Source organism: Rhinatrema bivittatum, chromosome 9, assembly GCF_901001135.1.
Source record: "Rhinatrema bivittatum chromosome 9, aRhiBiv1.1, whole genome shotgun sequence".
Taxonomy (NCBI): Eukaryota; Metazoa; Chordata; class Amphibia; order Gymnophiona; family Rhinatrematidae; genus Rhinatrema; species Rhinatrema bivittatum.
Window position 1 is genome coordinate 164,111,167 of NC_042623.1, and position 23,842 is coordinate 164,135,008.

Sequence of the window (23,842 nt, forward strand, 5' to 3'; positions counted from 1 at the left end):
AGAACCAAGCCATTCGGAGTTCAAAAAAAAAAGCTAAAAACCTGGCTCTTCATCCAAGCATACCCTAACACTTAAAGCGGCCTTGATGCTAGGACAGACGTAATCAATTCTCGACATTTTCGGACTTCTAAAGTTGCTTCACTTGCTCAGCTTTGCGGCCCCCAGGCCGATTTTCACCCAATTCTCACTCAATGCACACTCTCACGCCAGAAGACAAGGTTACAAGGCTACATCACTCACGACAGGTTACCTCACCTATTTCATACACTATTCCCGTTCCCACATTACGATTTATCCCCTCACCCATTTTATTTTCATTTAGGCAGTCTCCAGGTCCAATTCATATGGTAGTATATTCAGTGTGAGTTTATTTTATTTTTACAATTTCTTTCACCCATCGGTTTTGTGTTTCGTAGTCAATCTCTTGCTATTTGCTCCATGTTCTCCTACTTGTTTTTTGTACCACATATTTATTCATTCATTTGTTAATATGTACCTTTTTCAACTATTTTTTGTACTGCCTTTGGCTATTGTACAGTTGTATGCACAGCCTCTGGCTAATTTACAGTTTTATGTAAACCGGAGTGATTTGTAATTCTTACAAGAACCTCGGTATATAAAAATTAAAAATAAATAAAATAAATAAATCAATCTAATGAATGCAGATTCTGAAACTCCCTCTTTGAATTACATTTTTTTTTTAATGCTGGGAAATCCATTGATTGGTTCACATAGAGCAGAGACCCCACTTTTGGCAACAAAGAAGCGACTGTCGGGATAGATACTTCTGCCTCTGATATTTTCAGAAATGGATATCTGCAAGAAAGGGCGGTAACTCAGAAATACGCCACACGAAACAGATAGTCACCAGAAACAATTTCACTGTCAAGTCCTTAATAGATGCTCTCTTTAAGGGTTTAAATGGAGCTGCATACAAGGTTCAGAGAACCAACTGAGATCCTATGGAGGAATGTCTCTATGAAGCAGCAAACAAAGATGCTTCACCTCTTAGGACTTATATCCAGATGAGCTGTTAAGGATAAGCCTTGAATGTTCCCCCTGAAACAGGCTATAGCTGTTACATGAACCTTCAAGGAATTCAAAATTTAAGCCTTAACTGAAAATCATTGTGTAAAAACAAAAAAACAAACAAAAAAAAACCCACCGTGGCTACCAAAGCCTTAAAAAGAGAAACTCCTATATTCAAATATCAAACCTCGAAAACCTTCCAGACTCGAATATAAGCCAGAGAAGTGGATCTTTTTTTTTTGCCTGCAACAGTGGTCACCACCTGAATAACCTTTGCTTCTCAACCTTGTCCTCTCAATAGTTAAGCCACAAGACAACAGGGGACTGGATTTTCAAAGACAACCAGCCCTTGCCACAGCAGATCCACAACACGATCCACTCTCAGAAGACATTCTACTTTGAATCTAATGAGATCCACATACCAGAAATGCCTGGGCCAATCTGAAGCTACCAGAATTACCTGATCCCAATGAGTTTCTATCTTCAGAATAATCAGACCTATCATGATCCACAATGGAAACATGTAAAGATGACTCCGACGAGGCCATATTTGACAGCAAGCATCCCTATACCTGCTGATGCCGCTTCCTGCCTCCAAGTGAAGAACTCGACTGCCTTAGAGTTTCCATGCATGGCCATGAGATCCCAAATTGGATTTCCCCACTTGAATGCCATCAAGCTGAAAGCTACGTCTATGAGTTCCTGCTCTCCTGGATCTAGAGTGCAACGACTCACATAGTCTGCCTATATATTTTCCATTTCTGCGATATGCAAAGCTGAGAGCACTTGAAGATATTTTTCTGCCCATCTGAACAGAAGTTCTGCTTCCACAGCCACTGGGCGACTCCTCATACTCTCTTGACTATTTATATAGGCCACTTCTGTTGCATTGTTGGAGAACACCCTCACTGATCTGCCTTGAATCATTAGACAGAATACCTGCAGAGATTTCTTATGGCTGTTTTTAGGCAATTGATGGACCATGACACTTCCTTTGGATACCAGCCCTGACAATATTCAACCCATCCAGTCAGACTGGTATCCACTGTCACAACCGCCCATTCCGAGGATTGCAATGGCATGCCTTTGACTAGATTCCAAGCTGAGAGCCACCACTGCAGACTGGCCCTGACATCTATGTCAATTTCAGCCTCACTTTGAAATCCTGTGATTTTGTACTCCAACATGTTAGGAGAGACCTCTGCAAAAGTCACACATGACCTCTTGTGTACGGAACAAGATCCGACGCCGACATGGAACCTGGCACCTGCAAATAATCCCAGACTCTGGGTGCCTTCCACTTCAATAAGTTCCGAACCTGCAATGTAAGCTTGGCAATCCTGTCCAATATCAAGAACACTTTAGCCTTCTTGGTGTTGAAGCATGTACCCAAGTACTCCAGGACCTGAGAAAGAACTAATCTGCTCTTGGCAAAGATTATTACTGAACCACTCTGGTCATCAAAACTTTGGCTTCCTCTTCTGATTTCACCCACATCAACCAATTGTCTAAACATGAATGAATTATTACTCTTTTGTGCAAGGTTGCCGCCACTATTATCATCTTCTTGGAAAAGGTCCTTGAAGCCATAGCCAAGCCAAATGGCAGCTTTCAAAACTGAAAATGACCTCCTAAGACTGCAAACCTGAGATACAGATTCGAGATTAGAAATTCCCTTTTTCTCATTGCTTCCATTCAGAAATGAGGAATTTTTAAGGCCTCATTTACCTGTTGGCAGTCAAGAAGAGGCCTGGTTATGCCTTTCTTCTTTGGAACCACAAAATAAATTGAATATCTGCCATGGCCCCATTCTTCCCTTAGAACCAGAACCATGGCCGCCAACCAAAAAAGATGTTCCAATGTAATCTTGTTGCTTCTCTCTTTTCCAGAAAGACAATGGGGATTCCACAAAGGTGTCTTTTAACCAGTTTACAAGCTCTAAGTAGAAACTATTTCTTATCATTGAAAGAACCCACTGACCCAATGCAATGTGAACCCACTCACCGTAAAACTAGGAAAAACTTCACTCTATCAAAGGAACTGGGGAATAAACCCCCGGATCTCATTGGGAACTTTTGGGACCTCCTATGCTGGAAATGTGGTCCCTTCCAGAGACTCTTTCTTGAATGAAAGGTCTGAAAGGACTGAGATTTGTTACCAAGGCACTTTTTCTGAGAAGAGGCCATTTTCCCTGGCCAGTAATGTCTCTCTCTAAACATGGGCCTGTGAGAGCCCCCTTTTTGAGATCCCCTGGATCTATCGTCTGGCAACTTCAGCGAATTATCTCCATAATGCTTCATCAGCTTTTCAAGTTCACTACCAAAGATCAACTTTCTTTTAAAAGGCAATTTACTCAGCATCATCTGATAAGATGTGTCCGCCGACCAGTTCCGTATTCATAGCAAGTGCTGAGCTACCACTCAGGTTGCCATACCCCTAGCCGATATTTGTATGAAGTCACAAAGTACATCAGCCTCTAGCCTTTCCATCTCCCTCATGGATAAACTAGCTGAAGAACGTCCTATAGGAACTTGCTGCACCAAATGTAAACAAGCCCAGGACATTAAACTAGTACAAACTGCAGCTTAAACAGCAAGGGTGGCCACTTACAAGACGGCTTCTATTCTTCTATTCAAGGCATCATTTTAAAACTGCACTTCCTTTCATTGCAACAGTGTCTTCTTCAAGACAACCAAAACCAAGGCATCCACATTTGGATACCTCTTCAGACAGTAATGGCTCTGCCCACGCACAAATCCACTTCTAGTGAGTCCTATTCAGCATTCACCAGAACCCTCACCGTCCTATGGAAAGGAAAAGTCTTAACTGGTCTGCACAGACCTTCTAATATGGTATCCTCCCCTTCCACCATAGGCTCTCTAAAGGAGCCTCTTTAATGCCTAATTTTGCCAAGGCCTGGGAAAGTATAGAGGAAAGTTCTTCCCTACTAAACAGGCTGCATGTGAATCAGTCCCCTTTGCCGGAGGAATTTCAAACCTTCTGGGTCACTGTTTTCCTCTGGAACTACCCCCAATAACTCCGCTCAGAAAAAATTGATGCCCTATCCAAATCCTCCTCCTGATCCAAACCAAACCTTTTTTTCACTCTCTCGACAATGACCACCTTATCCACCCCCCTGCCGCACAATGTGAGATCAGATCTCCCCCTAGGGGTCCCAACATCTCAGGTAAAAAGCATCATGCCTAAGGAGTACAAAATCTGGAGGGAAATGGTGAGGATGAGTCCTAAGGATACCAATCTCAGATTCTTTTTCCTCAGATCTCCCTCCTCCTAAGGCTTACTTATATTCCTTTCCACTGCAGAGAGAATTGGAGGCTCCCCGAAGCTCTCTGCAGCCAAACCACTGCTGCTGTGAACACATAAAATGGCTGCTGCAGCCATTTAAACAGGCTCCCTTCCCCTGCAGGGGACCTGCTGCTGCATTTGATCCCCTTCCTGACAACAGTGGGCGACTACTCCCCCACGGCTGCTGGAGACTTTGTTCCACCAAACAGTCCTGAAACACTCAGGTAGCATCAACACACTTGCGCCGACCCCCACACAAACTACAGTGCTTCCTGTGGTCTATGGGAGCTACTGTGAGACTCCTGCTAAAAATAATAAAGCTCTGCAGCTTACTGCTGTTCTCTGCCAGTGAGAAGGGCTCCAACACGGACCGTAAGTTCCTCTCTACTAAATTCAGCTGGTAGACTTTTTATTTATATCACACACCCAAAGAAAGACATTGTTCCCTGTGAAAAAAGTGTGCCTGCTTAGTACCCTTCGAGTAAGGATCTCTTCATCCCAACCAAGGAACAAACTTAAACCCTATACAAGAAGAAGCCACATTCCTAGCAAAAGGAAGGGAGGGAACGAGAGCCAGAACCACTGGCTTTCAATTCCACCCCCACCCTGAAGGACCAAGTCAGAAGGGCTGCCAAGCCCCTGTCATATCTACTCTTAACAGGAAGTACACCCTAGGGGTATAACCTCCTGGGAGCCATATGACCCATATTTCTCTAGATTGCACGATTAATCCTTGTGCCATCTGCTGGAGACAGAGAAATACTGAAGTACTGCAGGCTTCATGGTGCTACTTGTTACTTGTCTACTTGTTACTTGTCTACCGAGTAGCATGAATGACCATGCTACTCGGTCTACCAGCTACCACCATTAAGCCTCTACAGATGTTACAGAACTCTGCGGCCAGGATCTTGACCAACTCTAATAAGAGAGACCACATCACACCTATCCTCTATAACCTCCATTGGCTTCCGATCAAATACAGAATTCTATACAAAGTTCTGACCATCATGCATAAATCCTTATACAACTCAGCCTCAATGGATCTCACATTTCAGCTACGCACCAACAAATCCACGAGACCGATCAGAAAAGCTTACCAAGGCACCCTTTTCGTCCCTCAAGCCTAATCCTCGCTAAATAATAGGGCACTATCCACTGCAGGCCCTACCCATTGGAACACACTCCCACCAGAACTCAGAAAAGACCCCTGCCAGATTTCTTTCAAGAAAAACCTGAAAACATGGCTATTCAGCCTTGCGTTTCCTTGATGGCCCACAATGTACTACCCGCGACAACTTTAATTGGTTCTATATGTTATTAATTCACCCTCATATCCTCCCCTATCCTACACCTTCTTTCTACCCGCCCCTCCACCCCATCTTCCATTCCCCGTGTCCGCCCTCAATCTCCCTTCCCAATATTCCTTCTCAATCGAGACAATCATCCGCCTGATTTCGTTTTAACATTGATGGCTCTTTTACTCACATTTTGTATAAGAATTGTTACCAAAGGTTTTTAAAGGTTTAAATGTTTAAGTGTTCCTCGTTTTTTATGTAATGCTCACAAGCACTCTTATTTGTTCGATGTTCTTTGTTCCATGTAATGCTCCTAGGCAAGTTGAATTGTTTCACTGTAAACCGGTTTGATTTGCATCCAATGCAAGACGATCGGTATATAAAAAAAACCAAAAATAAATAAAATAAAATAAATAAATAAAGTATAAGGGGTGATGTCAGCAAATCAGATTGTTCTCTGTTTTCTGTGTTCTTCTGTTTGCTGGCAAGAGACCAAATCTGAAGCCTTGCATTCTGGACTGGTAGGACAATAAGGAATATACACTAATGGAGAATTTACTTGAGAACATGATAAACTCTATGTTCTGAAAGCCTCCATAGAGAGGAGAAAAAAAAGATGTGTGTGTTATAGAATCTTGAAAATTCCTTATATTGTAAGAATAATGCAGGTGAAACAAAAAAGATTTTTGGACTCGTGTCAAGATAATATCAATACAGTCATAAAATCTTCCTTATGGTATCCAGCTAAACGTAAAATTAAATAGGAGGATAAACTTTACAGATCAGCTGATAGAACTTCTTAGTATTAAAGGCACATGAGAAGACACTGTAGTTGATAAGTCCTCACTTTCTCAAGTCTCTGTTTTTGGAAATTTATATTTATCCATGTAAAATCCCCTTCCAAAACATTATACTTATTCACAAGATTTATTACCAGTATGTCTAATGACCATTATGATAAGTTGGTGGTTTATAGAATTAAGACCTTGTCTTTCTTCCCTTTTGCTGGACTTATACTTGTTTCAAGCTGATTCATTAGTTTTTCTTTTTAATATTTAGACAGGTTTACATTTGTGATTGTATTTTAATCTAGTGGTGTGGATAAGTACAATATCTTTTGTGTGATACTGAAAATGTATAAATATTTTTAGAAAATGTACTTTATACTAGACAAAAGTGCAAGGAAAGTGAACGATAAGTTTGTGGATACCTTAGGGAAAGCGTGAGGTGATTCTGCGGTTTACCACGTAAGCAAGGCATTACCTTCATCTGTGCAAGTTGTTGCTGCTGCTGCTGTTGTTGTAGCCTCCTCAGTGCCTCTTGCTGCTGTTGTCTCTGCCTCAATAATTCCTTTTGTCGCTGTAGTTCCAGCTCTTTCCGCTTTCGCTCTTCTTCTTCCTGTCGCAATCTTGCTGCCTCTTCTTCTATGCGTATTCTGTTCTCTTCCATCAGCCGCTGTGCTGCTTCCTCTTCCTCCCGGGCCCATTTAGCAGCCTCTTCTTCCTTTGTGCAAGACAATAACAAGTTTCAAAGATGATTCTATGTGCCTCGGTTTTACTACGTACGTACATACTTTTAACAGCCATAGAGTTTGGTTAGCACGTCATTTCAATTCCAGCTATAAAATATCCAAAGGTCAACCCCGTCTCTCTCTGAATCCAGAGGGGATTTCTGCCTCCTTGTTCATTCTCTCTTTTGTGCACCAACTACCACCATCACTATCTTCTACCAATGATTCAAAATTTAGCTCGGAGGGATCAACCTCATTAGAAGTGAAATAATTTCCCAGGTCCATTGAATGCTGTTTTCCCCTGTACTGCTCCTACCAATGCAACACTAACAGAAAGAGTCATCCTATATCACGCATGTACTGCTGCACTTCAAAGACCTGAACTTATGAACCGAAGAAATGCCATGTTGGGTCATACCAAGATCTATCAAGCCCAGCATCCTATCACAGACAGTGACCAGCCTGGGTTGCAAATACCCAGCAGATCCAATGAAGTAGACCTATTTCCCCTTATTCCTTATCTGGGATATCAATAGCTTTCTTTAATCTACCTGGTTAATAATGTTCTATGGTCTTTACCAAAACTCTTTTAAACCCCACTATATTTGTCACCCTAACCATGTCTCCTGATGATAGATTCAATAGCTTTAATTTGAAAGGGTAAATCAGCTAAATTCCTAAACTGCTAAATTTTAGCAATCAGTAACGATGAAGGTCAAAAAAGCAAACAGAATTTTAGGAATGATCTAAAAAGTAATGGAGAATAAAATGGAAAATATCATATTGCCTCTATATTGATCCATGTTGCGACTGCACCTAGAGTATTGTGCTTAGTTCTAACCATCTCATTTCAAGAGATAACTAGAAAAGGTGCAGAGGAAACAACAAAAATAATAAAGGGAATGGGACGACTCCCCTTTGAGAGGCTACATGGATTAGGGTTGTTCAGCTTGAACAGATGGTTGCCAAGGGACATGATAGAAATTTATAAAATCATGAGTGTATTGTGTATTTAGCTCATGCCTTTTCATTGGTAGCTCAAGGCAAATTTCAGTTGGGGTACAACAGGTAAATAAAGGATGGTTCTAGCTGTGAGAACAAATTAGCCTCATTCTCACCTGTTTTCTGAGCAGTTCCTCTCGCTGGCGTCTTTCCTCCTCCTCTCTCCTCCTCTCCTCTAATCGTCTAAGTGCTTCTTCTTGCTGCTTTCGCTCCTCTTCCTCTCTCTGTCGTCGTAGTGCAATTTCCTGTTCTCTCTGGCGTCTCAAGGCTTCTTCCTGCAGGTGAGAACAAAAGGACCAGTTCAGAAATGTGTGCAGAAAGCAGTTAAAAAATGAAACTGAAATCATGGACTGAGGAGCCTTCCCTAGTGGGGCAGCATCCCAGAATCTAAAATCAAATGCAAAGCATACCAAAAGGCACAATCTCTGGGCACATATAGATGGCGGGTGGATGAAGGGGTAATTCTATTAGGCAGAGTGAGGTGGCTGCCTTGGGCAGCAAAAAACAGACAACCCCCTTTTAAAATGCTCCTGCAGTGGCTCATCACCTTGCTGCGAGACAGGTATTTAATGATGTGCCCACGAGGTTCCCACACGCTGCAGGCTAGAAGAGCCCCACAGCGGTAGTGACAAATGATGCACTTACAGGGTGCCGATGGATGGTCTTAAAGTTTCCTGGAAGTGTGGCATGGTTGCCAGCTTCCTAGAAATAATCACTGACACGCTATCTGCCACTCCTCTGGGAACACTAAGCCCTGCTTTCCCCCTTCCACAGCATTTCAAATCACTGAAAGGCTCAGACTACAAAGGAAACCCCCTCCTTGGTCCTCTTGATGACTTGACCTATGCCATGCCTTGAACTGCCTCTGGGTGGATAGTTAGGAAAAGCAAAAGCTAGAGCTGTAAACCCACACATGAAACAATGGTGAATAGGAGCTTGGTCTCGAGGATGTTACAGTTTAAGAATGTTTTCATCAAAAATGTTTTAATACACAAGAAAAAGATTCAAAGTCTACCAAGACCAGTATGTAAATTAGTATATAAGCAGACCCAGGTCGGAAAAATTAAAAAAAAAAAAACCTTAACTATTAAATCAAATCTTCCCTTTTCTCTTTCTATTGTCCTGAGTTGCTGAAGCAAAAGATGGTAAGATCTGGTTCTGGAAGCTAAATTAGGCTTATAGATAGAAGTCTGAAATCCAGAAACTCCATAGTAGAATTCTCAGAAATATTCCTTGTTCCATGTACAGGACCCTAAAGGCAGGTTGAGCTCCAGGATCTCGATGTGTAACTGTGTGCGGATTAGTTTATGTGCATTACTACAGATCCTGGGAGTATGTTAGGTCGGTTCTGTGTCTGTTACCGAGATGAGATATTTTACTAGCATGTAAGCGTTTGTATCAGTCTTATTTGTTGTGTTTTCTCAAGAGGACATGCACTGGTGGTAAACTGCTGTCTTTTCATAAGTAGGGCTATTGAGCCTGGAAGTAGAAGGAGTTTGAGTTGCTGTTATTGAGATGACACCAGAACCAGAATATCTTTTTTGTATGGTGAGTTGTATGGGGAATGTCATAATTCTGCTTTACATCCATTATTGTGGGTCAGGGGGGTTCCTGTGGATGCAAACTGTATGACTCCATATGTTTCGTTTTGTGTGTCTTTTTAAGATGCTTCTGACCATGCAGTGAAGACTGCGATGAGACAGGTGTTGGAGTCTGAGGTTGAGTCGAGAGTTTCGCACATTTTGCGTCATCATGCTTAGATGTATCGTGCACTATGTGTGCGGCGCGCTTTAATACGTTGTGCTTTGGGTCGACATCTTTTGATGCGCCGTGTTTTGGTGCGCCGTGTGTCGATGTGCTGTGCGTCGAATGCTTTGGTCGTTTAGACTTCCCATGCTCAGATTGTTCCCGCTCCTTGACGCCAAAACAAACGGGTACAGGGCCCTGTGACCCGAGTGGCGCAAGAGGGGCTTTCTGCGTGAGAGGAGTCGAGGCCTCAACTCTCTTTACTGGCCCTGGTGGTATTGCCGACCTGGCCAAGGCACCCTCCAACGAAGCTGACCTTTTAGCTGGTTTCTTCTTTGGTCTCTTCGCTGGTCCTGGCGAAGACTGTGTAGATGGTGACTTTAAATGCGCATTTTTTTCAGCACATTGCCTTTGGGCCCGGGGCGACATACGACCACAGTCTCGACATGAAGCTTGGTTGTGCTCCAGGCCCAGGCAAATATAGCAGTAATTATGTCCATCTGTTATGGACATAATTTTACCGCATTGGGAGTACTTACATCCAGATGGCTTAGGAGCCATCACTGCCAAGGAAAAATGGCGAAAAAATCTCTTCAGAGATGAGGAAGAGAAAAAACCCGCGTGCAGTCCTGCTCGCAGAAAAAAAGTGACTGAGGTAACAAGGCAATCGCGCGGGAAGCTCACCGCGCAGCCGTACAGAGTTCAAATCCTTGAACTAACTGAGAAAACTCCGCTTACTGACCGGTCGTGACGTGCTCCCAGATAGCATGGCTAATTCAGCCCTGCTATCGATGGGAAAAAAGGGTGATAAGTGATGTGCTCCAGGAATTGGTCCTTTAGCCTTTTCTGTTCAATATGTGTATGAGCAATATTGCAGAAGGATTAGGAAGAAAAGCTTGTCTTTCGCAGATGAAATTAAGATCTGCAATAGAGTGGAAACTCTTGGTGGAGTAGACAGAATAAGAAGCAATTGGTGTGGTTGACTGCTTGGTGACAGTTTCAGAACTAATAAATTCAGAGATACGTATTTAGAGGATAAAGATCCAAGGGAGCAGTAGACAATGGGAGGTTAGATACTGGTGTCCACATAGTCAGAAAGAAATCTTAGGGTGCTTATATCTGATGATTTCAAGGTAGTAAATCAGTGTGACAAGGAGGAGGTTGCTTGAATGGGAGGGATGCTAGGATGTACAGAGTGAAGCATAACTAGGAGAAAAAAAAAAGGAAGAAATTATGCTACTGTACAGGTCACTGGTAAGACCTCACCTGGAATATTGTATCCAGTTCTGGAGGCTGCTCATTTGGCAGTATATAGACAGAGTGCACACAATCTAAAGAAGGGCTACCAAAATGGTACGAGATCCATACCAAAAGCTCTATGAGATGAGACAAACGGATCTAAATATGTATACTCTAAAGAGGAGAGAAAGGAGAGATATGATAGACATTCAAATACCTGGAAGTTATTAATTCACAAGAAATAACCTTTTTCAATGAAAAAAATTCTAGAACAAGAAGTCATGACATAAAACCCCAAGGCAGTAGGCTCAGGCATGAAGTCAGGAAATATTTTCATGAAAATGGTTGTAAAAGAATACTCTTCCTGAGCAGGCACTGGAGGCCAAAAATAGCAACAAACTTTCAGAAGGCATGGGATAAGCATAGAGGACTCTTAGTTGCAAAAAAAAAGTGAAAAATAGCAGAAGCACAACACAGTGATACAAATAGGACATGTGGGGGTAGCTGGGATATTATCAGCAGTCTACAACTTCCCAGAGGCCAGTTGGAATGCTGCAGCATGTTGGCAGAGGTGTACTGTCTGAAAAGGCCATTGGGACCTGGAAGGCCAGATGAATGGAAACATACACATTAGTATTAGTAGCTTTTTAGATTATTACAGTTTTGAGGTTAGAGATGAAAAAAGAGAGGTGTTGAGTGTGAACTAAATAGGAAATCCTGGATGCTCATCGATCCAAGAAGCTACAGCACAAAGACGACAAACATTTCTTGGATAAGGAGTCATATCTTACAAGTGGTCATGCTCCTTGACAGGTAGCTGGGATATACCCTTAATACTGTGGAGAACAACTGGGCAGACTGGATGGGCAACTTGGCCTTTTTCTGCCAACATCTACTCTGTTACTAACTTGGGTATCAAGGCAGCAAGCTGGAGGATTCAGTGTTTCTTAAGTTACTATCTTTGCTGCTCACATTGACGTTCTCTTCCAATGCACTAACCTGTTTCCGTCGTGCCAATTCCTCTTCCTCCCGACGCTTTCTTTCCTCCTCTTCCTGATGCTGTCGCCTCAGGAGCTCCTCCTGTTGTCTGCGAAGTTCCTCTTGACGCTTCCGCTCCTCCTCCTCCCGCTTGGCCCTCATTTCTACTTCTCTCCTCTCATGTTCCAACTAAAATGAAATTACAGTGAGAGGTCAAGAATGGGTCTTCTATATCATTAGCAGTGTCCCTTAGTGGAAGGCTGGAACTATAAGACGCATAATCCTTTATAGAGAAAGAAATACTGATGATGAGACAAGATCAGCTGCAAGCTCCATTAGCACAAATCTTTCTTTGTGCCAAACAATGAATTTTCTTTGAAAAGAGTCTGAACTAAAGGAGCTATGAGCACCCATACAGCCCTATCTCTTCATTTATAATAATTTTTGCTGGTTGCCAGGGGAGGGGGAGAGAGAGAGAGGAATACAGATACTGAGACTACACTGATTTCCGGGAAAAAAAAAAAGTTCGACCGTGTCACACTGCTCTTACAGGATCTTCAGTGGCTTCCCATCACCAGCCATATCTACTTCAAAAATTAGTTGCTTAACTTATAAAGCACTAAGGTGGGGAACTCCCTCACATTTGGCAAGTCAGTTGGTCCTTATTAGCTGTTTAGAACTTTACACTCATCACGGTTGGAATTGCTTTGTCTTCTCTCTCCGAAAGAAATTTGTTGGGAGCATGGTAGAATGTGTTTTTCCTACCTTGCTCTAAATTTCTGAAATACCCTACACCTCTGTCTCTGCACTCTGAAAAAGTATTTTTAGAAAGGGCCTTAAAATATGGATCTTCACCAGAGTGTAAGAGACTTAATGAGTAGAGGAATAGCCGGCTCAACCCCACTGTGACCTTGGGCAAGTCACTCTCCATTGCCACAGGTACAAACTAGGGGCCTCATTTACTAAGCTTTTTTTTCCCCCAATAGAGACAGAATGGGAAAAAGTAAATGAGGCCCCTAAGCACTAAGGTGAGGAACCTTGTGGGTAGGGAAATATCTATAGTTTGAATGTAATCTGCTTTGAAAGTGCCTGAAAATAATAAAAATAAAATATGTTTAAATACTTTAATACAATCAGTTTTTGATTTTAATTTGTTACCTTCTGATTATTTTATTGTTCACTGTTAAAGTATAACCATAACCATTTTGCTTTTCATTGCTCTTCACCAGCGTGTATGAGATTTAATACCTTTTGAGTGTTTTTGGTTATAATCTTATCTTTGAATTATTTTTATTGCCTTTAGTGTAATGTATGATCACAGTTTATTTTTCACTGTTTTAATTTATTTTAGAACTGTTGACTATTTGTTAAATTTGTTTTATTTGTATTTGTTCATTTTTTTTTTAATTTATATTTTATTTATTATTGTAATTATCATGACATATACAGTCACATAGAATTTGGATATCTATTGTCCTAAAAATACAATAGTCAATCTAATACCAACTTTAACATCTTAACTAGTAAATATAACAAACTTTAGATATCCTAGTTACCATGTAATTAGACAGAAATCCAACTTTCAATAATGAGCTTTATAGAGGAAATATCTTAAGTAAAGAAAGAAAGTGTAAGTTTCTCATCTTACTTTATCGACAACAAATTCTTAATCAACTTTATTCCCCAATATCTTTTTTGCTTCCAGAAATATTTTCAGATCCTCTGGCTCAAAATATATATACCTGGTGTTTTCATGCCTTACTAAGCACTTACATGGGTATCTAACTAACAATTGAGCTCCCACTTGTTCAGCCAGTGCCTTCATATCTAAAAACTGCTTCCGTCTAAGTTGTGTCGCTCTTGTTATGTCTGGAAAAATCCAGATTTGATGATCACAAAATTTTACTGTTCTATTTCTAAGGAACAATCTAAGGACAGTGTCCCTATCAGAGGGAAACACAAATTTAACCAGAACCGTTCCTCTCTTCTCTATTATATCTTTGATAGAAGATTCTAGTACCTGAGATATATTTAAAGAGGGTGCCTGCTCCTCTAACAGATTAGTTGTTTTTATATAGAATATCTTAGAGATAGGAGGGGAAGCTTCTGGTGGAATTTTTAAGACTTCATACATATACTTCTTGAACTGATCTTGCAATAGAGAGAATCTAGTTAAAGGAAAATTAATAATCCTTAAATTTAAATACCTTGCCTCATTTTCTAGTCTCTCTAGATTTCTAGTTTGTGTCTTTTCCCCCTGAATTAAGTTAACTTGTATTTTTTGCATTTGAGACAACTTTTCATTTTGTTTCTCTACTTTTTCCTCATTATCCACAACACGATGGTTCATCTGTAAAGTAATAGTGGTTAATTTAGATATAGCATTTTCAAGAGTGACAATAGCTGTCCAAACAGAGTCCAATGTTATTGTTGAGGGTTTCTCTAATTTCTTCATGGGGGTTAAGGTGACTAATTCTGTCACCCCAGTAGTCATCTCATCTATGAGTATATTGGGGTGACCATCCACTTCTCCCTTCAAGCAAGGGTCTTCTCCCTCAACTGGGGATATATTAGAAGATTTTTCCAAAGATCCGGTTGATATACTAGCAAGTGATGTATTTACTTGCAATGTAGCTTGACAGGGAGGAGATGGAGTTGTCTGAGCTCCCGGACTTAGTGATATTGGTGAAGCTAACAGGTCTAACCTTGGCTCTTCTGGTTGACCTGTAGCACCTTCTCTCAGGAGATTTCTCTGAAGCTAATCTGAAACATTTCTCAATTTTCCCTTGGGCTGGGGATGACGAGGGAGTTGCAGCTGCCATCTCCCTTAATCTCCCTTTCCTCTTGATGTGAGGCATTAATTAAATTAAAAACAATAGTCTTCTATAGAATTGAGAGATTATCAGCATTTTCTCCAGTATATTCGGTTGGATAATGCTTCAAGATGGAGGAGAAGATAGATACTTTAATATAATATAAGCCTTTTTTACTTACATGAGGAGAGGAAGTGAGCAGAAGGGCTTGTCAGACAAAGCTGCGCACCCCTTAGGCGACGCGCGCTGTGGGCGGGGCGGTCTTATAGGCCCTGAATGATGACGTCAGACGTGGAAATGCTCGATCCCGATGGGGCAAGGCAATCTCTCACCCTCAGCGGTTCAGGAAAACTGTTATACAGTAATTATCTCTCAGTTCTGACGTCTCTGAACTCCCACGGGCTGCTCCTCACTCCTCCTCCTCGTATGCAGCCGTGGGCGGGGCGATCTTATAGGCCCCGAATGATGACGGCAGACGTGGAAATGCTCGATCCCAATGGGGCAAGGCAATCTCTCACCCTCAGCGGTTCAGGAAAACTGTTATACAGGTAATTATCTCTCAGTTCTGGTGTCTCTGAACTCCCACGGGCTGCTCCTCACTCCTCCTCCTCGTATGCAGCCATGGGCGGGGCATTCTTATAGGCCCCGAATGATGACATCAGATGCAGAAATACTCGATCCCGACGGGGCAAGGCAATCTCTCACCCTCAGCGGTTCAGGAAAACTGTTATACAGGTAATTATCTCTCAGTTCTGGCGTCTCTGAACTCCCATGGGCTGCTCCTCACTCCTTCTCCTCCGTATTTGTTCATTTTAACTGTACATCGCTTTAACTGTAAAGAAAGGCGATTCATCTAATTGAATAAACTAAAATTCACGATTAGCTTTGTACCAATTAATATAGCACTTAACTGGAAGAAGCTGAGACAACAAAGTTGCTTACCTTTAATGAATGTTCCCTGAAGATAGTAGTTCAAGAGTCATATAGATAGGTGACCTTATCCGATGGAGCCAACACAGAACACTAGGCATGTGCGGTAGCTCCTGTGTCTGCACAGTATGCCTCAGTTCTGTAATTATGCTCAACTCAAGAAGGGGAAAAGGGAGAATATGTCTGACTGGCGAATTGTTGTCCTTAGAGAACACTTTTCAGGTAAGCAACTTTGTTTAGAAAGACATGCTGTTCACCTATTAACACAGATGGAATTCTCTAGAGTTGCGAGCTGCCTTCAATAATAGAGGGGGAAACAACCATAAACAGAAGGATTTTAACTCCTCTTTTTTTTAAACAGGAAGACAATCCAAAACAATAAAAAATGGGGCTCTGAAGGTCTGGAGTTGGGTTCTAAACTTCAAAGGGAGAATAGACTGTCCAAACCTGTTGCCTCATTAGGAGTTTTTCTCTAAACAATAATGTGATATAAATGTGTAAAAAGAAGTCCACTTAATAACGCTGCATATCTCTTCAATGGAAATTAGCTTTATATAAGTCACTGATGCAGCCATGTGTCACTGACATCATGGGTCTTGAAGTTCAACCCTGATTGGTAGTGAGTGAAGATATGAAGTTTGCAAGCAAATTAGACAAAGATCTCGTCAATACATCAATGCCAGGTCTATCTTGTACCTTTCCTAGAAAAGATGAAATATCAAATGAATATAAATGCTTAAAAAGAAACAAAAAACTGGGAGGACTTTCTACGGGCTTTAGTCTGAATCAAATGGAAGGCTACAGCTTTCTGATAACCCAAGGTGTGTTCTCTTTGGTTAGAATGTAGTCTTGAGAAAAATATTGGAAGGATGACTTAAGATGGAAGTCTAATACCACCATCACCTTGGTGAAAGTGCACGGTGCTGTTGCCAGTCCAAAAGAAAGGACCTGAAACTGAAAATGTTGCCCCAGAATCATGAAGCATAGAAAACGTTGTGAGTCTGGATGAATGGGAATGTGCAGATAGGCCTCATGAAATCCAAAGAAGCCAGGAACTCTCCCTTGCGAACCACAGGGTCTCCATCCGGAAGGGTGGAATCTTGAGTGCTGCATTCACCTTTTTCAAATCGAATATCAGCTGGAAAGTCCCCTCCTTCTTTGGGACCACAAAATAAATGGAATATCTTCCCTTGCGAATTTCTGCACAGGGAACTGGAATTACAGCCCCCAGGCATTGAAGGCGATCCAGGGTCTCCCAAACCGCTGCTTGCTTGCTCATGGAACTGCATGGGGAAATTAGAAACAGCTCACGAACAAGCCGAGCAAATTCTAAAGCGTAGCCGTCCCTTACCACACAGAGAACCCACTGGTCCTGCGTAACTCTGGTTCACTCATTGTAAAACTGAGTCAAGCGACCTCCTATAATAGCTACGACTGAGTGGACCAGCCTCACCTCATTGTGAGGACTTACCTCTGGCTATAGATGCCCCAGCGGCTCCTTGGAATGGCCTTCAGGCACCCCAAAAGGACTGTCCCCAGGACTATCCCCGAAGAGAGAACTGTCTCTGAGAACCAGGCGATGCCCTCGAGGGCCAAGATCTCCTATCGGTGTTCACGGGAGCGTAGGCTTACTCATCTGACTCCTCTTCTCCTGTACCTGCTCCCGGAAGAGGACTGGGCAGCCACTGGATAGGGGAGGACCAACCTATCCTGGATCTGTGTTGCCCTAGGACCCCCGTACGATTATCCATAGAGCAGACCAGCAGGGACCGCAAAAACTCAGCCCTGCAATCTGCTTGCTGCTTTGCCATGTAGGCATCATGCAACAGCAGAACAAAATCAGTGGAGAATGGCCTCACAAATTCAGCCCCTCCCAACCGGCAGCCTGGGGCTCTTTTCCTCCTTGTCTCCCTGATCGAGTGCTGAGATGGAATAGGCCGGAGACAAGCATGGGGTGCCTCCCCCTCCCTCCCACTGCACGGGAACTGCCAATGGAGAATTAAAAATGGCTGCTGTTCCCGTGCCAAATGGGGGAGGATCAGTAACCAGGCCAGAGCTGAGCTGAGAGACCGATCGCACTGCGGATGAGCCCTGACGCCGTTTCGCCGCAGAGGGCCCCTCTGACGAGCCTTCCTGCCATCTGAACACCCAAGCAGAAAGACCCTGCTGATTCAGCCATGCATGTGTGGAGCCACAGGTGCAGCATGCCAACCCGTGGGCCATCTAACAAGTGAGAGAGGCTATCAAAAATTAAGAAGTGAGCAAGATAAGGACCTACCTTTGCCCCAAAAGCAGCCCCCAATAACTGATCTGAAAGCCATGCAACTACCTTCAGTTCCCTTCTCTCATTTTTTTCAATATAAATTTACTGTTGAGACAAGTCTAAAAATAAAAAAGGAATAGACCGCCTCAGTAAAAAAATCCTACCAGACCCGGCAGCCAACAGAGCGGCCTTGTGAAGGGGAGGATCTGGACCACCAGATTTACATCCCACGGGCATATAGGTCAAGCACACAAAAGGTCACAGACCCCCGGCTTGCCCGCCTCGACTGGACAGGGAAGAACCCAGCAGGATTCCAAAACATCCCTGGGAGGAAGGTTGAAAAACAAAAATTGTCCAGACTGTAGAACTGCAGGTTTTGCACCATCTACCATCTGCTGGAGACAAAGAAATACTGAGGAACTGCAGGTGGCACTAGGGTTTATGAAGCAGTGCTAGTGAAGCTTTCTCTGTTGCTATCTGCTGGCAGGGATGCTTAAACCCAAGAGTTTGGACTGATCCGGGTACATTCAGGGAACACATATTTATCAATTGCCCTAGTCAATCATTCCTCATTCACACCGCTTCTAAACTCTCTATAGTGTTATGCATTTAATCCATGTACAGATATCAACATAAAACATTGTCAAAATATATACAAAGCACTTGTAATGAAACAATGACACACTTGCAATAGAGCTGGTCTCCAAGAAAGATATTTTGTGAATTGCAAATGAGTCACAAGGAAGATACCATCATTAAAAGGGGATACAGTTGAATCACAGTCCACAAGAAAGGATACTTTATAATTGTTTCACAGGACTGTTGTTCCAATGATGTTTCTGTAGTCTGAAGATGTTCCTGAAGTCCCTAGCTTCATCATTGATCCTGCTTGTATATCCCTAGCTGTGACCACTACAGTTCCTGCTGGGAACACAGTCGTTCCGCGAAGACTATGTGAACGAGTCCTGAGATGGGCTCATGATTCTAAGATGGCAGGCCATTCGAGCCGTGCCCAGACCTTAGAGATGTTACAAAGACAATATTGGTGGCCCAATATGGTGAAAGACTCACAAAATTATGTGGATTCGTGTCCCATCTGCGCCCAACAGAAACCGCCTACTGGAAAGCCTTGGGGCTTACTCCAACCACTCCCAGCACCTACCGAGCCATGGTCTAGCATCTCGACGGACTTTATTATGGACCTGCCTCCTTCCCAGAACGACACCGTGATTTGGGTCATCATCGACTGTTTTTTCGAAAATGGGTCACTTCATTCTCCTGCCAGGTCTTCCCTCAGCCCCTGAAGAACATTTTTCGCCTTCATGGACTCCCCAAGGAGATTATTTCCAATCGGGGACCACAATTTGCTGCAAAATATTGGCGCTCCCTATGTAAGAAGTTTAACATTTCCTTAAGCTATACATCGGCCTATCATCCACAGGCCAATGGTCAAGCTGAAAGGACCAATCGGACTCTGAAGACTTTCCTCCGTTCCTATGTAAATGATCAGCAGGATAATTGGGCTGATCTTCTGCCTTGGGCTGAGCTGTTGCACAACACTCATGTTGCTGCATCCACCGATGTATCTCCGTTCTACATGGTATTCGGATGGCAGCCCTGACTGCCTCTTCCAGTCCCTCTGACAGTTCCTTCTCCAGTGGCACAATCCATGGCTCACACCATCCGTCATGGAATAAAGTAAAAGAGTGTCTTTCCCAAGCCGCTGAATGCTCCAAGCGTAATTCTGATATCCAGAGACGTCCGGCTCCACTCTTCCGTCCTGGCCAGAAAGTGTGGCTAAGTGCTCGACACATACGACAGACTTCCCTCTCATTGCTTGGCTCCAAAGTATATTGGACCATTCCCTGTAATCCGAAGGGTGGGAGCTGTATCCTATCAACTCCAGCTATCTCGTGCCATGGGCATCCATAACACGTTCCATGTGTCCTTGTTGAAGCCGTTGGTTCTCTCCTGGTCCTCACGTAGCGTTCCCTCTCCTCCTCGGGTCTCTACAGAACCTGACTCTTCCCTCCAGGAAAGAGAGGTCTTTGACGTTAGACGTCATCGAGAAAAATGGGAATACCTCTTAGCTTGAGAGGGTTTGGGGCTGAGGGTAATTTGTGGAAGCCTTCCCACAATATCCTTGATAAGGAGCTTCTGAAGACCTTCCACAGGACTTATCCTGATAAACCATGTCCGCATAGGGGGAGGCCTAGAAGGGGGGTACTGTTACGCATCCAGTCCGCGCCCGACCCACGCACGGGCCTGCTCACCCTCATGGTTCCATGGCAGGTCCCAGGTCGGCCTCCCTAGCGGCTGCTGCGCTTCCAGGCCCAGGCATCCGCAGCGGTGGTCGCTGGGCCTTCCACTGTGTACCAGGCCTAATGCCGGAGCTCGGCGTCCTCGACTGTGTCGGCCACGCCCCTACGTGCGCACAGACGGACCGCCTGGCCTCTTGTAGGGCCAAGGGTGGGTTTTAGCTCCGTGGCACGCCCTGATTGATTCCCCGTTATAAGGAAGTCATTGCTTGAACTTCCTTGTCTTGGCAATCAGGTCGGCGTTTGTGCTAGATTTCACTGCATTTGTTGCTTGCTCCTGTCTTGTTCCAGGATCCTTCTGTTCCAGTTCTTTCCTGCCTTGTATCTGCTTCCTAGTTCTCCAGCGTCCTCCTGTTCGCCTGTCCGTCTACCCAGGTAGTACCCCAGAATATCTTACTGGTACTGACCTCTGATTGTTCCTTGACCTTCCTGCCTGCTGCCTGCATTCTGACTCCAGTCTGTTTCTTAACCTGCCTGCCTCCTGACTCCAGTCCGTCCCTCGACTCGCCTGCCTGCTGCCTGCTTTTGACCTCAGTCCATCCCACGACTCGCCTGCCTGCTGCTTGCCTCCTGACTCCAGTCTGTTCATCGACCTGCCTGCCTGTTGCCTGCCTTCTGACCTCAGCCTGCCTGTGACCTCAATCTGACCTCCGAAACCTGACCCCTGCTTTGTTGACCACTCCTCGGACTGACTCCTGGACTTTGACCTCTGCCTGCCTGACCATGTTCCTAGATTCTGGCTCTGTTCTTCGCCTTGTCATCACCCACGCTCTTCTGGTCCTCCTTGTTACATCGTACCTCCTGCTTTGAACCTGACCGCGTTCCCCTTCTGCCCGTGGGCACGCCGGACTTTCACCTTCCCAGGAGACCCTGCGAGGCCCACCTAAGTCCAAGCAGCCCAGGTTCCTACAGGCTCCTTCTGGGGGACTTCGGGCTTCCAGTGGTGTGAAGCTCTACCTAGCCTCTGTCTCCTCCAGTGCTCTGCCCCCTGGGGGCAGTTACTTCCTGGTCCCAACCAGGAGGCAGTTCTTCATTGCCTCAGGACAAGGGTCCACCCCCGAGTGCAACAAATAACCCTTGCTGTAATTACATGATGTTAAGTTCCATATTAGGAACTACCACCCAGGAAAAAGATCTAGGCATCATAGTGGATAATACCTTAAAATCATTGGCTCAATGTGCTGCAGCAGTCAAAAAAGCAAATAGAAATGTTAGGAATTATTAGGAAGGGAATGGTTAATAGAACGGAAAATGTCATAATGCCTCTGTATCACTCCATGGTGAGACCGCATCTTGAATACTGTGTATAAATCTGGTCGCCGTATCTCAAAAAAGATATAGTTGAGATGGAGAAGGTACAGAGAAGGGCAACCAAATTGATAAAGGGGATGGAACAGCTCCCCTATGAGGAAAGGCAGAAGAGGTTAGGACTGTTCAGCTTGGAGAAGAGACGGCTGAGGGGGGATATGATAGAGGTCTTTAAGATCATGAGATGTCTTGAACAAATAGATGTGAATCAGTTATTTACACTTTCGATAATTGAAGGACTAGGGGGCAAGCCATGAAGTTAGCAAGTAGCACATTTAAGACTAATCAGAGAAAATTCTTTTTCACTCAACACACAATTAAGCTCTGGAATTTGTTGCCAGAGGATGTGGTTAGTGCAGTTAGTGTAGCTGGGTTCAAAAAAGGTTTGGATAAGTTATTGGAGGAGAAGTCCATTAACTGCTATTAATGAAGTTTATTTAGGGAATAGCCAATGCTATAATTTGCATCAGTAGCATGGGATCTTCTTGGTGTTTGGGTAATTGCCAGGTTCGGCCTCTGTTGGAAACAGGATGCTGGCTTGATGGACCCTTGGTCTGACCCAGCATGGCAATTTCTTATGTTCTTACGCTATTTTTGAAAATTTGGATATAAAAAGCATAATCTAGTAATGTGAAGTTTACTGACATTTTCCATATCATATACTTAATGTCTGAAGTAACAAAGGGTTCATATGGGGGTGCTTAATTAGTTATGAAAGTACATTTACATCCCATAGAGCTAGAGGCAACTTAAGCCAAGGTTGTAGCTTGGATAAAACTGGATATTAAGGTCTGCTTATGAAAGGAACACCAGGAAGAAAATCCTTTCCATTTAAAATTATACAATTGTCTGACAGCAGATTTTCTTGCTGCTACAAGTTACCTGCTTCACCTCCTTTGGGAAAGGCATGGCTTGAATTATTCTCTGGTAAAAATTCATGCTGTGAGAGCTAGCACTAAAGGTTGGGGTGAAGCACAGAGCTTTTGAATTGAGTGAAGAGATTTGGAAATATCGGAAGTATTAGTGGGACCACAGCCAATCTCTGCAAACATGGAAACCAGATCTTATAAGGTCAACACAAGGCCAAGTGAATCATTGTTCCTTTGCCCTGTTTTAATTTGAGTATTGTTTTTGAAATAAGAGGAATGGAAGGAAAGGCAAATGTAAAATCCTTGCTCCATGGAATCGAGAATTCATCAAACACCAAGGCATCCTATGCTGGCCTCTTGTAACAATAATGGGGCAACTTGTTGTTGAAGAGAGACACAAATAGGTGTATGTGTAGAGTTCCCCACTGACAGAACAGGAACAACCATGCTGGGATGTAGAGACCATTCATGAGGTTGAAGATAACTCAGAGCTATGTTAATTGTCTTTTCCTGGGAGATATAAGAAATATCCATCTTTCTGCAGTTTAACAGCCCAATTGCATATCCTGAGGGCTTCTTTTTCAAAGTCTTGAGGATCCTGTGCTTCTCTGTTTATGTAAAACATTATTTGATTATCTCTTGGAAATTAACTAATGTTTGCATCAGCCACAGTTCAAAAACGTGAAGAGCTCTGAATATAGCTTTGAGCTCCAATAAGTTGAAGATTGGATTCCTGAAAAGAGTAATGTCCCTTGAGAACAAACTGCATTGAGGTGAGCTCAACAAGATTGCTGGGAGGCATCTATCTTATCAGCAGAATATGAAAACTGACTGTAAAGTTCTCCATTTTCATACACCATTGTAGGGAATACAAGAAATAACAAATTTCTTACTGTAAACGGTATTCTCTGTAGACAGCAGGATGAATTAGCTATGACATGTGGTGACGCCATTTGGAAGCAATGAACAGTCCCTTCTCTCCAGGCTCATAGAGCTTTTGTTCTACTGAGCTTATGCAGGAATTCCTCTGTGGGCACTGCCTTATGAACCCCTTTAGTTGATTTAAAAACTAATGTTAGCTAGGTAGTCTATTCTCCAGAGAGGTGGGAGACTATTTAGCATGGCTAATTCATCCTACTGTCTATGAAGTATACAGCTATGGTAAGCAAATTTTATTTTTCTGTTGACAAGCAGGGCTGAATTAGGCATGACATATGGGGAGTCCCAAGCTAAGGG

The 23,842-nt window shown here is 43.3% G+C and overlaps 1 protein-coding gene across 8 annotated transcripts in view; it reads right to left on the minus strand.

Moving 5' to 3' along the window:
• The window catches only part of GIGYF2 (GRB10 interacting GYF protein 2), a 444,297-nt gene that overhangs the window by 94,556 nt on the left and 325,899 nt on the right, over positions 1–23,842 (minus strand). For all 8 annotated transcript variants that reach the window (XR_003858724.1, XR_003858723.1, XM_029616693.1 and 5 more), the window contains 3 exons: positions 12,127–12,294; positions 8,259–8,417; positions 6,894–7,133 (listed from right to left, as the gene is read on the minus strand). Coding sequence is in view for 6 of the 8 variants with exons in the window: in XM_029616693.1 (XP_029472553.1) it covers positions 6,894–7,133; positions 8,259–8,417; positions 12,127–12,294 (567 nt within the window). In the remaining 2 variants the exon portion in view is untranslated. The remainder of the gene's footprint in view (positions 1–6,893; positions 7,134–8,258; positions 8,418–12,126; positions 12,295–23,842) is intronic.